At 41.1% G+C, this 16,879-nt stretch overlaps 1 protein-coding gene across 4 annotated transcripts in view; it reads right to left on the bottom strand.

Annotated features, from left to right (window-relative positions):
• Window positions 1-16,879, bottom strand: part of DENND2B (DENN domain containing 2B) — a 180,585-nt gene that overhangs the window by 16,655 nt on the left and 147,051 nt on the right. For all 4 annotated transcript variants that reach the window (XR_007889634.1, XM_051620907.1, XM_051620908.1 and 1 more), the window contains 3 exons: window positions 16,038-16,115; window positions 12,028-12,168; window positions 8,897-9,045 (listed from right to left, as the gene is read on the bottom strand). Coding sequence is in view for 3 of the 4 variants with exons in the window: in XM_051620907.1 (XP_051476867.1) it covers window positions 8,897-9,045; window positions 12,028-12,168; window positions 16,038-16,115 (368 nt within the window). In the remaining variant the exon portion in view is untranslated. The remainder of the gene's footprint in view (window positions 1-8,896; window positions 9,046-12,027; window positions 12,169-16,037; window positions 16,116-16,879) is intronic.

Genomic DNA, 16,879 nt, shown 5'->3' with positions numbered 1-16,879 from the left:
CTGGGATGATGTCTCCTAGAGAAATAGAGATGGACAGAAGTATGATGTGCTCTCAGGGATTCCTATTTTAAAGCAGCTCGATTTGTCAATCAGTTAAAGTAATTCAGATTTAAAACATTTTATAATTACACAACTAATTAGGGGATATTATCAAAGAAGAAATAAGTGCAGGGTTTGTTTGACTGTACTGGAGATTTTCTTTTTCTTTTCATCCAAATATTGGAAGACAGTTCTTTTATGTAAAATTTCCAAAAGTTATCATAACTTTACAAAAATCAGTAAATTATTTACTCTATTGGAAGCTGGGTTTTCAGAATCCAGCTCCCACCTGCTTGGAACAACTGAGTGACAGTCTGAGGTCCCACAGGTAACCTGCAAAGCACAACCCTGGCTCATGCTACAGCTCAAGGTTGCATCACACGGAGCTGACAGCTGCAGACCAGAGAATACATCATCAGGAGATCTCTCTCTTAGAGGATAGATTTGAAGCACTTAATTTACAAGAAAGCAGAGAAAAATTGATTAAAGAGGAATGTGGTTTTAACAAAGACATTATTTTTTGCTCCCATAATAGCTGTGCATGAGAAGAGAGGCCCACGAAAGCCCCTGGGAAGAGATACATGCAAAGTGTCCTTCAAAACTAGGATTTGGTTTTTCAGGCAACATTCAACCATGCTTTCCACAAAGCTCAAGTAAATGAGATTTTTGGAAAAAAAAAAAAAAAAAAATCATTGCTTTGACACATCAGCCACCTGTTGAATCTTTGCCCTGTGGTTACAAGAAAAAACCCCAACATTTCAAAGTGGAAAGTTATCCTTAGTGCCCACAGAGTGATGCAACCCCTTCCTTCAGAACAGTTTCTTAGCACAAATCAATAACAAAAGTGGTTCTGGCCTAGGTGTTCCAGAGGAGTGTTAAGTGGTTGTTCTTTCCACACTGGGACCTTTGCTCCCACCAGTCCTTGTTAATGTTCACACTGGTGGTTTCAGATTTGCAGGCAATCATTGCTCTATTAACAACATGACCACTGTAAAGTAGGATGAAGACTTTTTCTAGGTAGTAATAAAGGAGGAGAAAAACAATCCCAAACCCTTAATCCTACTCATTCAAAAGCCAAAATGAGGGAATCTATCTAGATTCCCTTGCTGGTAGCTAAAGGCTTAGTTGGGAAAATGTTGCAACTTCTTGCCATATGGTTATTGTACCAATAAGCAATCCAGAAGAGAATTACCAAACAACGTGGTTGTCTTCTTATCCCTTTCCCTTTCACGGGGAAGGGAGAGAGAATTTTGTTGCACAAATCACAAGTGGAAAACTGATTATGTTTTCCCACAGTAGAGCTTTGGCCAATAGCCTGGAGTGACATTAATAAATACCACTGAAAATGAGGGCAAGAAGAAAAGGAAAATCATACAATCTTGTGATATAGCATATTAAAAATGCCATTGAAGTCTACTGCATATTAAAAATGTTATTATTAGAATTATTTTCTCTGGGATTGCAGAATCTCAAACAAGCCAAACACTTTGAAAGTTTATTTTGTTTCTTAGGCTGTCCTTTCTACCTGACAGACATTTTCCTACTGACCATGTGCAGCTCCCTGGTTGGCATCAGTCATCACAGAATCCAAGTGCCAGAGAAATGCAATCTGAGTTGTACTAAATGTAAGTATCTCTTGAGAGGGGGGAATAAAGTGCAAAATTTCCCTCAAAAACCTTGAGAGATATCTCTTGTAGTTACCTTAAATCACCAATTTCACTTCACATTGAACAGCTTCAATTCTAGCATTTAGACTGCAAGACAAGGTGCTCAGCATCTTGCAGGACTGCACAGAAACGTCCTGCTCAAAGATGACAGCTGTATTTGGTGGGAAAGAAAGAAGCAGGATATCAAGAACTTGCAGCTGTCTTAGGCCAAGTAGTCACATACATTACAGCATGTTTAAGGGTTGTTTTTTTTTAAGTAAATGTTTCTATTTAGTGGTGCTTCATAGTACAAGCAGATTGAGAGAAAACAGTCTCAGAAAAGGAAAGCAATTGCAGGGAAGGTAACGGAGACTTAGACAGGTTCCAGAAGATGCTAGAAGATGAAGAGAACTGCAAGTTTTTGCCTGATAGTTAAAGCAGGATTGGTCTGTGGGTTCTAAATCACTCCTCAACAGGGGCTGATCTGGCTCTTACTGGAGGAAATGGAAACTCTCTAGTTACTTCCATGAGAAATGGGTGTTTTTGCTGTAGAATAAATTCTGTCTACTGGGCATGATTACATATTGAGTAATTATACGAGTGCTCATTCCTTCCACTGCAGGAATTAGTGGAAGAAATTCTCTAGCTGGTGTTCAGCATTATCAGACCAGACAAGCACAATAATCCTGATCATCTTAAGAAAGCACTTCAAGATCTTTGAATAAAAAATTCCCAGAAGAAATGTCAACCATCCAACTCTTTTCCTGGGATTAGACATAAAATCTGGGAACTATTGCACATTCCACAGGTACAGTAGCTTGTGTCTAAACATCCCCTTCTTCAGTGCACAACTGATGACTGAAAAAAACAAGTTTTCCCTGAGACAAAGAACTGACCTTCTAGCTCAATGTAGGGCTGTGCCAGATGTGACCAAGAGCACAGCTGAGCCTCCTGTGAGTCTGTGCTCAGAAAGAGTACAGACCAGTCTGAGCCTGGCAACAGTAAATTCTCCCTCACAAGGTGGTTTCTGGCATGAGTTTGTTATCCAATTTATCTCACTTGTTATTTTTTTCTATAATTTCTTTCTTGTTTCCTTTCCTGGTGGTGGTTTTTGTGACAGGGGAAAGTAAAGGAAATCTTTATGCCTGGCCAAAGTTCAATGTCTGTTTACTGAGCACATTTTCTCTCTTTGTCCTAACACACGTATTTTACCTTTTAACCTGCAGGCTGGTGAGCTCACAAGTTTCCTGGCACGGCAGACCATTGGAAAGCAGCATTCCCAGGCAACAGGTGAGCCTGGTCAGGCCTATCGTTACTATGATTAGTTTGCAAGAATCATATCCTACTTTTGTTAATTAAAAAGAAACAATAAGGAAATAGGGAATGAGGTTTCACTTTAGTAATCCATCCAAAAATTTAGCTGCTCTCACTGTTCCACTGGACCTCGTTACAGGGCTGAGGTACAACAATTTACTCCTCCTACTAAAAGGTTGCCACTTATCTTCTTTTAAATTTGCATATTATAACTTGAGCTACAACGTCATGCTATGACTTTATCTGCTAGATTAAAGGATCCCTAATACTGTTTTTCTAGGTAGGCCCTGAAAGACTGAGACCAGACTGCCTCTCAACTGCTAACCGTGCTGCTCTCTAGCGTGGCCTCACAACTCCCAAACCAACAGACTCAAATATGAGGACAAGCGTCAGTGCTCCCTGAACATCCCGAGTGTAACAGGAACAGCCTTAAACTGTCCCTCTCCATGAGATTAGGGAAATGCCATTGTTTGTTCCAAAAGCCTTTGCCCTTGTATACAAGTACACTCTGCTCCCCTTTTGCTCCACAAAGCTAACAGAGACATGCCTGCGGGATGAGTCCCCCCGGTATTTACATATTTATGCCTGTCTTGTACTAGTCAGTGCTTCTGTCTGGAGCTCATAACCTTTGGTCAGGTCTGAGATGTGCCTGGACTTTCTATAGTTGTGCTGAAAGACAGATTCGTCCTGGCAGTCCAAAATACTTTGGAGAGGGGCAAGAAGGTTTTTATCCTTACCAGGCAAAAAGTCTTTTATCTTTAACAGGATAAAACCTTCCCACCTCATTGGTGCCTAGCTTCTGCTTGCAACAGCACCTCTTCACTTCATGGGGTGAGCACTGCAGGGGAGGGCTTCAGGGGAGCTGCAGCACATCAGATGACAGACTGCTGGTCCCTGTTGGGACTGGGGATGTGTGCTGGCAGAGAAACATGGAGTGGAAAACCTCTCCTTGGGAAGGAAAAGTAATCTGTGGCCATACCTAAGGGAGGAAGACACTGATGTGCAGGAGCTTTAGCTACACTATGTCTACCATCATCCAGCATTTCCTCAGCCTCATTCCCACAGATCTCCCTTCTACATAGGTAAAAGCTTGTGGATGTATTCACAAATTTTCAGTATTTCATGAATGTAAATTCAGCTGCTTCACACCTAAGGATGGTGCATGATAGACCCCTTTCAGACATCACCTTGAAGTGTGCCCATCCCAATGCTCCTGCCCATCCCCAGCCCCAGCACCCTGCTCTGCCCCTCTCCGTACGGAGGAGTTCATGGCATGACCTGGCCAAGGAGCCCATCTGGTTTGAAGAAACTCTGAAAAAACAGTTATTCCTACTGTGGCTAGGCCAGAACAGGCTCCTGGTGATGGACACTGTGGTGCATGCAGGGCAGGAGCAAACAAGGGGAGCAGGAGGCAGAACTTCCTTAGTTGGCATTGCCACTTAGAAAAACATCTTGCTCACCTTCACCTTGGGATACCTTTACAAGTTCACCTACAGGGTTTAGGAGCATAAAACCCATTGCTCTCAACTGAGATTTTTTTCCCTGAGGCTCATGCTCCTGCTTCACTGAAAAGTAGGTGAAATATCTCTCATAAAAACAAAATTCACAACAATGAGAAGTTATTTGGCCTTTTACAAGAGCAAGGACTCTATACGAGCCTTTCACAGCCCTTAAAGCTTCAGAAAGGCCAATGAAAGAAACATTCTAGGATTTAGATCTACAGCAAAAGACAAGTCTTATCCAAACACTCCCACTAACTGGCTGGTGTTGGACTGGACCCACATGTGAAATGTAAGCAAAATATGCTCAGAGTCCTTCACAATATAGTGGATTACATCAAGAGTATTTTATATTTCTAAAAAATGGGGCTATAACAAAGGAACACAGAGATGCCTAAGGCCTTCCTTTTCCCCTCTCCAGACATTCAGGGGAAAAGGCAGAGAACCTGTTCTCACAAGCATGGATACATCACCTCCTCAACAAACACATCCACAAATTTGATTCCCCAGCATAAAACTAAAATAAGCAGAGAAGTTCTTTTCTTCCACTGTTTGCTTCCTGTTTATTTTCTGTTGCTACCTTTGCGCCTGCAGCAACACCAATGTTCCCTGAGCCCCCGAACCCACTGATTTTGCATCTGCTGCTTAGCCTTTTAAACAGCGTAAGAGCAGCTCTCCCCTCACAGCTGGCAGAGCTGTGGGATTGTTTCAGAGTTGGGGTGAATGGGCAGAATGTTGGGAACATAAATAGGGGCTTCCCAGCTGGGACAGGATTGAACTGGGATGAGACGTCACCATCTCAGTTATGCTTTCACCAGATGTTTAAAGAATGGGAGCTTTAAGTTATTTCTTCATGAGTTGTTGTTTTTATTATTCCAAGTTTCTTTATTGCAATATTTGTTTCTCTGTTGTCTTCTTGACTGTTCATGGAAAGCAAAATACTGAAAGGTCACTGGCAGATTCAAATTCATTTTTGAAGGTGTGCAAATAGCCACAGGGGTTTATTAATCCAATTTCAAGCAGAAAAAAATATATAAGCTACTTAATGGGGGAGGGGGAAGCCCAACCTAACTTCATAGAACTAACTAAGCCAACCTCACAGTCCTGTCATTCAAAACTTTATTGTTGTTTCCTCATTGCTGGTAGCATCACTTTCTGTGTTGAAAAATGTCAGCCTCTTCTGTGCAAAGATCAAGAACTATAAATTTTCACATTCTGGGCTCTATAAGAACCATAAATAACAATTTCTTGAATGAATCTCACTTCACTAGGCATGGCTTTCCCAAACTTGTATAATGTGTGAAACTATTTATTGCTTGGAAAACTGTTAAACAGGCAGCCACAAAAGCCCATTGCATCTCATTGTTTGAAGTCTAAGCCTCAACGTCATTTATTTCTAAGCTACTTTTTTGGTACATGCCCTTGTAAAATCTTTTTAATTTCCTGCTCTCGTTCTTTGGGCCCACAGAATGGACCTGTAAGATATTTCACTTCTTTTTTTTCCACATTACTGGTAAACTCCTTCGGTTTCAGCCATGATGCCCATAAACAAAATTCACGTCAGACAAGTCAAAGGTTCCAAGACAGACAGTTATTAGCTCAAAGCCAGAGTGTTTCATTTTAGACTTCATCCCCATGTAAACCATGAAAACCTCAGTAAGTATTGAATTTAAATCCACTGTCACTTTATCCAGCCCTCTGTCAAAGGACTCATTATTAGCTTCTATTTTACAGTACCTCCTAGATCCCTGTGCTGAAAGGGGCTGCACTGTATCAAGCAGAGCTGTGTACACACACAGAACAAGCAGCAGTCTATGTCCTGGAGCATTTAGGATCCCAGGCAGACCAGACAAAAGATAAGAAAGAGGAGCTGCATTTCCAGCATGTGTCATGGAGCAGGTCAGAAGGTTCAGAAGGAGGGCTGAGGAACCTAAAGTCTTAATCCAGAGCCTTATCTACCACATCAGATTTTGTCATACACAAAACAAAGTATATGTATATAATAAAGGATACATGCAGATATAATAAAGGATATATATACACACTGTTTTATAAGAAAGCTTCTTTCCCTTTTTACAGGAGCAATTACAAAAACCTCCTGAGCCTCTTGTATCCATCTGAATCCTCTTCTTTCTCAAAGTACTTGCTGATGGCCCCTAACCCAAGGGCTCTCTCCCACAACAGAAACAACAGTTTGCTGGAGAACAGTTTTTGCACAAGAAGGCAGTGTTTGGATACGTATTTACCAAAAGAGATCTTAATCATTTCAGGTTCCTGTTGGTCCTGTTGCTCTATATCTGTGTGCCAAGAGGGAGAGCAGGACTCTTTTGTCTATAAGCAGGACTCTGTTATCACCTGCTCTGGGACCTGTGGGAGTAGGCAGCTATCAGGAGAAAGGTAACTGCATGGGTAAGCCTGAGCTGTCAGCTTCCAGCCAGGCTTGCAATGTGTACAAAATCCTGGTTGGATGATGAATACTACTGGGTTACCATGAGCCCTTAGCATCAGCAACATGACTACTTCCCAAGCCAAGCTGCCATGAGCCTGTCAAAGTAAGTTTAGTCGTTGCTTCTTTTCTCTGAACAGTGCCCAGAAGCATTATATGACATTATCTAAGCCAGTTGTCCCAGAGAAACACTCAGGGAATGGCTGCTTTCTGACCCAGCCCTCACAGCAAAGGATGTCTCCTGCAGCAAGCCATTCCCACAGTACTGTGCCCATGGTCCATCAACCAAGGCTCAGGGTACTTTGCCAAGCCAACACAACCCAGGAGTGACTAGGAACTCCAAAGCAGAGCAACAATTGGCAGGAGCACAGCCCTTATTTTATCTGTCCCATTTCTGTGACTTTCCACTGAAACCAGAGTGCCATTTGAAGGAACAGAGACCTGTGTCATTCTGAGTTACAGTCAGACTTGTGGGTCCCACCAATTCTGCTCAATGAACAGTAAAACAGAAACAGGCAGAATGATGTAATCACGCATGCTGTAGAAAAAGAGTCAGAAGGAACACACCAGCAGTATCTTCAAAAGCCACCTGCCCCAGTATTCATGGTGTGACTCACAGATCCTACTAAAGTACTGCAGAAACCCTGGACTAGCTCCACAACTCTCACCAGGAGTTTATGTGAAATTAAGTCACCCCAAATGGCCATTCAAACTAAAGGTTACTGACAAGGGAAGGAATGAAATAAAATGTTCCTGTTGTTCTAGACAACAAAAAAGACTGCTAAGGAAGTAACTTTATAACCTGAGAAGGGTCTGCAGCTTTAAGAAATTCTCCCCTAAAGGTTGTAAAGCTTTTACTATGCAAAGTATTTTTGCTATTATATACACTGGCGGCCACTAAGTGCAGCTATTATTTCTGGCGGTCATTCACAGAAGGTCGAGGCTGATAAAGTGTTTAACAGAGTTTGTTTGGGTAGATCCATCTGTGTTTTTAACCACCCATATAGTCTTTTCTGTCCTTTTAAAAGACACTCAATGTTCCCAAGTCTAATAAATTATGATCTTTATTTTTATTTGCCATCTTTTATTATTTATCATGGCACAACAAATAGTATCTTCTTTACAGTGCCCATGCTTTTCTGTATGAATTACACAAGCATCTAAATAGGGGATGATGCTTTGCTGTGGGGCAGGGGTGCAGCCTCAAATTTCCTTGGTAAAGGCCATGTGGAGTCGTGTCTTCTTGTTCTTGCTCCTTACACCTTGGCATGAGTTGATTCCTCAGAGGACCCAAGGAGAGGACATTGCAATCAAAGGGCAGGGAACAAAGAGGTATATTGAAAGGATGGAGCAAGGAGCCCAAGATGGTGCTTTAGAAAGGAAATGTTTTCAGGTCATGTGAGCACCAGGAAAAATGTCCAAACTAGTTGTGTGAGGGACTGTAATAGCATTCATAACACTTCCACTGGATGGGCTTAGTAGTGCAGGATTTGAAATCTAGCCCCGTCACAAACTCTGTCCTGCATGGAGCAAACCCGGTGAGCTCTCATCCCCCGCCTGGCTGCCCTGCACAGCCACACAGGAAAGGACCTCACAGGTGATATCTGCTACGGCTAAAGAATACTCTGATCCAAAACCTGAAAGGAAATGCTGCTAGGACTACTTTGCTTCACAACCCTGTGGAAACAATTGCTGACTATGAAGCAGGTGAGTATTGGTACCCCCATTTTACAGACAAGGAAGACAGAACAAGTGGCTCGTAGCTAGTGACCACTAGCAATTATGTGTGGCACCTGATGCAAATCACTTCCATTGATGTAAAAAAATATTTAAATACTACAGTGACACATCTGTCACATCTGACAACCGTTCTGGACATTTCGTAAAGCTTTTTGTATCTGGAGATAGTATTGTCCTGAACAATATGTAGTTCAGCTCCCTTTGCCACTTACCTGAGCTTATCTGCTACAAAAATCACACGCCGTTCCAAGAGGAGGGAAGCGAAGATCCTGATGATCTGACGAATGCTGAGGCACTTGAAAAGGCATTCAAAGTCCACGTGTTCCAGGCGTGAGTCCATCGGCCGCCGCAGCTCAATGACCTGAGCACATCCAACAAACATCAATCAGCATCACTGCTCAGGGCTGACAGCACCAGGGGCACCCGGCACCCCCCGCCCGGGCCCTCCAGCACTGCCCCACGCTTCCTGTTGAGGGGCCACAGAAAACGATCCCTGTCCTCCTCTGCAAACTAAGGCTGCAGGCACTGCACTCCAGAGATACGGAATATTATGCAATTCACTATCAAGTCATTCTTCTTCCCAGAATACAGTTCTGGGCATCAAATCTGCTGCCATTTCCAAGGGAAGCACAATTCTGCCTTCTGAACACCCTGTCAGAGATGTAAAGCTTGGTGGAGTCAACAATATGAAGCAAGTAACAGCAGGATACACTGGAGCTGGAAATTTGCAGTGTTAAAACAGCCATAACAACAAGGTAAATTTGGATATAAACTTGGCTAGCAATTCAAATTAAAATCTAGATAGGAGCTAAGGATTCAACTTAAAAGCTGGGCAAAATTTAAACCAAATTTACTTCATTTTCACTCTGACACATAATTCAATACATAATGTTTAAAACCCTTTTTTGTCATAAAGATATGTACATGTATATACTTAACTGGGGAGTCAGGAAAAGGTCTTAGATGGTGACTTGTGATATCCCTTTAAAGTCTAATTTTCATACTTCATCCATGACCTCAGGCCCTCTCCTTCCTTTTCTCAAATGCCTTTTGCTTGATTCCTTTATTAAATCTTCCTTTTACTCTGCAATTGACATGCTCAGATGTGGAACTTGAAGGCAGAGGACAGAAAAAAGAAGAGGGAAAATAACATGAAGAAGAGTAACAGAGGAAGAAAAATATGAGGTGCAAGACAGCAAATGATGAACTACTGAGGAATTTGAGGAAACAGAAGGGAAAGTGGAAAAGCTGGCCAGCTTGAAGCTGTGTTGAAATCTCTGAAGCCATATTAACAGGAATATATATATATATATACATCTCCTTCTTTATGTGTGTCCAAAAATCACCATAATTTTATTGCTTTAGACCACTTTTATGTTTTTATGCACACGACACCACATTCCATGAGCATAGCGTATTGAGTTTAAACTTGAGTAGCCCTTAAAAATTCCTCACAAACACAGTTTTAAGGATATGATCAGCAGCAAGACCACAGGATACTGGAAACAAAACCAGTTCATACCAGTTTAGTTGTAATATTGTTTGTGGCTAGTAACACATGACTGTGAGAAGAAAGTCTCTCTTGGAACAGTATTCATGTACAGGTCTGATTTTTTAAAGCCTGAAATACAGAAACATTGTGGTGCCAGAGTATTATATATATCCACCACTCAGCTGTTGGTTCAAATAGCAGTTAAGCATCAAACTGTGGCATGATGGTGTATGTACCATCAACCCCTCTTCAGGGACCACTGCCTGCCTGCCTGCCCCTTTCTCACATTCAGTAAAGGTGCCCACTTCCATTCCTTAGCATTGGGATTGGAAGCTCAAATCAGGTTTATGTGCCAAATCATAAGGAGCTGGTTCTACTGTAAAGGTTCCAACACTCAAATCTCGCTGTGGGGTAGGATGCAATGCAAGTTACAGCAGCTTTTACAAATGCCATGGATGTTTTCTGTTGCCTGGCAAAGCCTTCTGCTTCAGTCTGCTCATCACAAAGAAATATACTGTCTGCTTCCCAATTAATCATCATCTTTGTTTAGGCCAAGAGGAGCCACAATGGAAGGGCAAGATTCTGTTCCTAATTAAGCCAGTGCATTCCATTTGAATAACAAGTTTGTACTAGCATAAGAGAGAGCAAAGCTGAGCCAGAAGAGAGTTGTTTGTTTGTTTGGAATTATCTCAATGTTTTTCTCTGGGAGAGTTCAGAAGCTTGAGCAGAGGAAAGAGAAACTGCAGATCCATGGTTCCCAGATATATTCACATCAAAAAAGCATTATCAGGTCTTACCACTGTTATGCTAATCAGCCTTCCAGTTTTCCTATGTTTCTTCAGAAGAAAATGCTTGTGACTTAAACATGCCTTGCAAGTCACATATACAAGGAACCCTTCACATTTCATACCAACATAACAGGCTCACTCAGTTGACGCATTACACTTGGAGAAAATAAGATTCAATTAAAACCAGTAATGGCACTGTAAAACTAACCCAAAGGAGTGTAAAATAACTCTAGAGAGGAATTTTTTCCTGCTTTCACAAACTGGGCCAAAGTCTGTTCCTATCTGTAGTATTTCCTCTCTATGCTTGTCCATCTGAGTGGAGCTATTGTATACTTACATAAAGGCCTGCAGAGAGCAGAATTTGACATGGCAAATGGCTAGCAAGCCTCAAGTTACAAAATACTTTTTAAACAAGGCACTAATATTGCCATTTTCCAGTAAGGCCTATCTTGTATAATGCTAGGCTTCTAGCTACTCGAGTCAGTAACAAAAGGAAATTAAATCTATTACATGTGTCCATGCACACACACATGAAATTGTGTATGAAACATTTTTCCAAATATAGACTGTTTCTTTGAGGGCCAGTTAAAGGGTATTTATTGCCAAAAAAACCCCACATTTAAATGCTGCTGGTCACCCCTCCTACCAAGGCCAGGACCAGCAGTCATGAGGTTTATAGTGACAACAGCTACTGAATTGTTGAAGTACAGTCAGCATGGGACTTGCTTGTTATCACTGTGATAAAGCCCAGCAACACTGTAGTTCTTTTAGCTACACTAGGCCAGGCATGCTAGGACAAGTGTGTTGTGTTTTTTTCTTGAACACAGCTTATTAATAAACGTAAAATAACAAATACAGAACAATAAATTGGCTTCTAATCATCACTGGGAACTAGCACTATCATATCAACACTTGCGCAGCTCCTACACTGTTCATTTTGAGGGTGTGTCACCTCACATGCTTTGCAGTATCTGGATGTCTCCTCTTGATTGTCTTTTGCTGTTTGATATTGGACTGGTGAATCGGGAGGCTTTGACTTTTAATGTTTGCTGTTGCTTTTTACCTCATTTCCAGCTCCAGGCAGAAAAGTTTTGACTTTGATTGTCTTTCCAGGTGCAGGAAAAGGAGATTCCATCAGACTCCTCATAAATGGATAAACCAAGGCGGCAGATATTCCCCTTCTCCTTTCAACCTCATCCAGGATCTGATCCATTAGGTAAGACATAAGAGAGAAAGAAACAGGACATGTCAATACCACATACACTTTTGAAGCATCTTTTGACCCACATGTGCCTCGACATATGGCAGATCTAAGTTGAATTATCCTCTGCCATGCATTTCTTCATAATTGTCAAAGCCAAGGGATTCAATTGTACTCTAAAAATGACGTTTCCAGTTACAAAATGGAGCCCGTTTCTGAATGCAGTTAACACAGGGGCAAGAAAGAAGTAAAAACTCTGGGGAGGAGAAAGAAAACTCGGCATGGGAGATCTGTGTTGTTAGGATTTTGTCTGAACAATAAGGACACCTGAAGGAGAGAAAGATCAAGACAAATCCCATCATCCACAGGCCGGGTCAATGTCAAGTCTCAGTGGTACATCCTGAAATTTGTATAAAGTAGAAACATTTTTGCCCTGGGCACCTCTTCCACTTCAACTGAGAAGGCAAGAAAAAGCCAGACCAGCAAGAAAAGCAACACTGCCACACTATGATACCAGCAGAGCTCCCTCAGGAAGAGCTGCTGGGGGTGTCCCGGCGGTGACAGCAGCAGTCCCGTGTCAGCTGGAGCTGGGCGCCTGCACAAGGTCATCTGCTGTGTGACGTGACGCAGAGCAGGCAACCTAGTTTTGAAATGAGCAGATGGAACTTCTTACAGTTAGGGAGGACTATTATTTTCTTCTCTCTTTGGTTGCATGGGCCAACATAAATTAGTTCACAGCTAAGTTTTCCCACATTAGACAGACCATATAGATGATAAACCTAAAGATGACGAGAAAGCAAGCTTCAAAGCAGCTAGTGGTTTGACCTGAAATGGTGATCTTTTAACCAGCACTCAAGAGCAAAAGGCCATAAAAGAGTTAGTGGGTCTGAGCCAGACATTTTTCTTTGTTTCTCTTGGATATGCTTTTCACTAAAATGGAGCATTGAAAGAAACTTAAGCACAAGCTGGTGACTTACAATGATAGTGACACCAAACGCCAAGAGAGGCATTCACTGGTGTGTAGTTTCCTCTTCCTCTTTGCAACACAGTAAAGACCTAACTAAAGCAAAGTTGAGCCTATATACATAGCTTTCATTCCAGTCCATGGAAGTGGCAGATAACCATAAATGAAGACATGCATTTCATTCTTGATGTGATTTGCAGCACAACAACCATCCTCACCCAACAAAACCAGCCACCCTAATGGGAAGCAGTAATGAACCAAAGCTTTGCCTCGGGTCCCTTAGCACTGCTGTGCACTGCCAGCACACAGTTGTAATGTGCCCAACTCCTGTCTCCTTTCCTGCAGCCATTATTTGATGCTTTATATTGCTGGTGTTGGGGGCCATATGTGCATCGTATCCCAGTCCCAACAACCTCCATGATACAAATATAAAGGAGCATTTAAACTGAATAAAAGTTGAACAGAGATCTCAGAAGATAAAATCATCAAAAACATCTGTTGAAACCATGACCAAATGAGCTGGATGGAAGGACATCTGTGGTTCTCAAGTCTGTCTTAGCAGTATTACAGCAGTGAGCATAAAAGGCTTTGAGGAACATGAAAATAATGCAGGCTATCAGAAACAGGATGATAAACATTTTAAAACAGTGGACTCCTCTTGCTTTTTTGATAAATATATCCAAGGTTTAATATCTCATGGCCTTTCATCACTCATATTTTTCTGTAAAGACAACTGTTCCTTGCTTTGATTAATTTGGCAAAGGTCACCATCATGATTGGTTTTGCCTCTTTCACTAGATTTATTGATCAGGACAGCCCAAGTTCCTCTTACTAGGCTGGAGAAAGAGATGGCCTTACTTTTTTAGAATTCTCTCTCCATCCACACCACGTCTGTCTTCAAAACCAACAGGGATGCTAAGGCTCAAACTCTTCTTCCTTCATGTAACAGCTATTTAATACAAACCCTTTCCAAATGTGGTGCTTGAAGTGTGTGCTAAAGAGCTGTGCTAAATCCAGCCCTGCGTGCTGCCAACCCCCTGCTCTCACCCTGGTGCTGGCATCATCAGGAGGAGCGCAGCCCTTTGTAGCACAGAAGTGCTGTGGCCAGACTCCAGTGCGATGGGGTCCTTTTGTGGCCCAGCCCCTCCACAAGCCCAATAGTTCAAAAAGAGCACAGGTGTGTTACAGCCCCATTCAGGGCCCAGTATGCAACTGAGAGCCCTCCTTCCTGCACAGAGCAAGAACCTGAGGCCCACGTGGTGAGGGCTTGCCTGCCACAATGGCTGGGATCTGCCCCTGCTGAAGCCAGTGAAATTACACTCACTCATCAACCTTGAGTTCACTTTGGCTGGATGATCAGACACTTTTCTTCAAGTTACAAATTGAACTGGGAAAACAGCCTAATTGTAATTTTCATATGACCTTCCTTGTCTGCTGCCGACTTTGTACCTCAGGTGCAGTGATACTTGGTTGTAAAGAGGATACTTAAGTTTTCTCCTTTTTATTAGTTTTTACTTTTTTTCCCTCTCCCAAGCTTTCCTTTGAAAACTAGTGCACTATCAAAATTAGATTTAAAAAAAAACAACAGAAAAGATAAAAAAGATCCTCAGGACCTCTCTCCATACCACAAGTTTGGTGAGCTGCTATCCTCCCAGAACAATGTACTCTGTTTCACTCAGAGATATTTGTGGTTAGATACATAGTATGTCTAAGAGACAGTGTTATAAACTCTTGATTTCAAGCTTTATGAAAGATATCAGAAGCAGAATTGCAATTAACTATTGCAATCCAATTATTTTTCTTCACACAAGATTTGTGTTAAAGTTTTATCTAGAAAAGCTTGAAACCTGTTTTGGAGAGAACATTCTGTATGATTATTAGATCATATGAACAATATAAATGCTATTATTTTAATTAACTTCAATGATTCACATCTTCTTTTCAACATTATTCCTATACAAATGAACAAGAAAAATCTATGTAAGTTCTGTGAGGTTTCTCTTATCTGAAGAGAAAATCTCTGGCAAATTAAAACACTTCTATGAATACTGTATTGAAATAGGAAAAGGGGAAGGCAGCCATCTGACATTAGATATAACATTGTTCTCCACAGACCACCAGCAAATCCTACACAATACTCAGAGGTGCTCACTGGATTTTGCAGGACACATTCTCAGAGGACTAGGAGACCCTAAATTGACAGCTAGAGAGATATTTAAAACTTTAATCAAAGAGAGATGTTAGTTAATTTTAATAACCTTTTATCTTACAAAAGAAGAATGCTTGCAGCTCTGGAGCTGACTGGCAGTTAACTGTTTCTACAGCTATTTAACCCCTCAGTTTAGCTGCCATGTCCTGCTTATTGTGTCAAAACTCTCATGTCAACAAATGTATTACCTAAGTAAACCACATCAGCATACAATGCAATGTTCTGTTCTTTAATGTGGAGGCCAATTAAAAGATTATCCATGCTTTCCTAGCCCCCTAGGATAGAAAAATATGTCAATAGAGTTAAACATATAGAATTCTCTTATCAAGTAGGCATTTTTCTCAACCTCCTCATTCCAAGGGTTATTGAAGTAAAAGTAGTACTGGCCCATCATTCAAACTATGCATGCCAAGAATTACAGCTCTGCACAGAACAGCTTTAGAAAACAATGGAAAAAAAGTCAGTCAGCCAGATCATAGAAACACCCAGATGTTTTTTGAATCAAGTTCTGCCTCAGTCACAGAATAAGACATTCTTTGATGAACCCAATAATAGGGATGGAATATCCAAAACAGCAACTGTGAAATAAAGTTATCTCCCATCAAAGGAAGAAATTCTTCCCATCTTGTTCATCACTGTGGATGTGTCTCAATAAACAATCCAATTAAAATGCAGTATTGAAAAAAAAAATCCTCTTACCTTGGAAAATAAGTCAAAGCACCCCAGCCGGCTGATGACACAATAAACTTCAGGTAGGCGTGGGCCTTTTCCACTAGGCTGATAACAGTAAAAAAAAAGAGATGGAAATTACATATTAATTTGGAGTCATAAGGAAATACACTTCTCTGATCACAGTTGGCCATCATGTGACATCTTTCACTATCCATTTCTCCACCAAAGGAGCTGCTCTTGGAAGAGCATCATACTTCTTCCGTAAGATAGGAAACTAAAAAGCATAAATGGTATTTATTCACTTGGAAATCACAGTGCACTGGATCTGTATTCCAATATCACTCCAGCTTGCAGCCATAGAAGCACATTTAACTACAACTGTAACTTATGCTTGTGCAATCACTGTCCTCTGCCCCTGCTGCAGAATAAGGAGTGGAGACACCCTGGGGCCATGTGCTGGGAGAAGACAACTACAGTGTTAAGGCAGGTTATGATAGCTTTAGTTCCTCACTCCATGATGTGCAGAAAGAGCTCAACTTGCAGAAGGCAATCCCATAGACCTAAACAAAGTCAAGCTGCATGAGCTAAATCATTAACTTCCTCAGATTAATGTACAATAAACATGAAACTCCTAAATAACTTAAACAGTGTTTAAGTAGGAATCAAGTATGTACATCTCTGCCAATAATAATAATTATTATTATTATTATTATTATTATTATATTATATATATAATTTATATATATTTTATATATATATAATATTATTATTATTATTGTTATTATTATTTTAAAATGCAAAAAAAACCCCAACAAACAAACCAACCTATGCAGACCATCCCCTATAACCATCCTATTGAAGATATTTCC

The sequence above is a fragment of the Apus apus genome, chromosome 5 (assembly GCF_020740795.1).
Source record: "Apus apus isolate bApuApu2 chromosome 5, bApuApu2.pri.cur, whole genome shotgun sequence".
Classification (NCBI taxonomy): Eukaryota; Metazoa; Chordata; class Aves; order Apodiformes; family Apodidae; genus Apus; species Apus apus.
The sequence above is the reverse complement of the archived record's forward strand: the minus strand, read 5'-3'. Positions and strand labels throughout refer to the sequence as shown.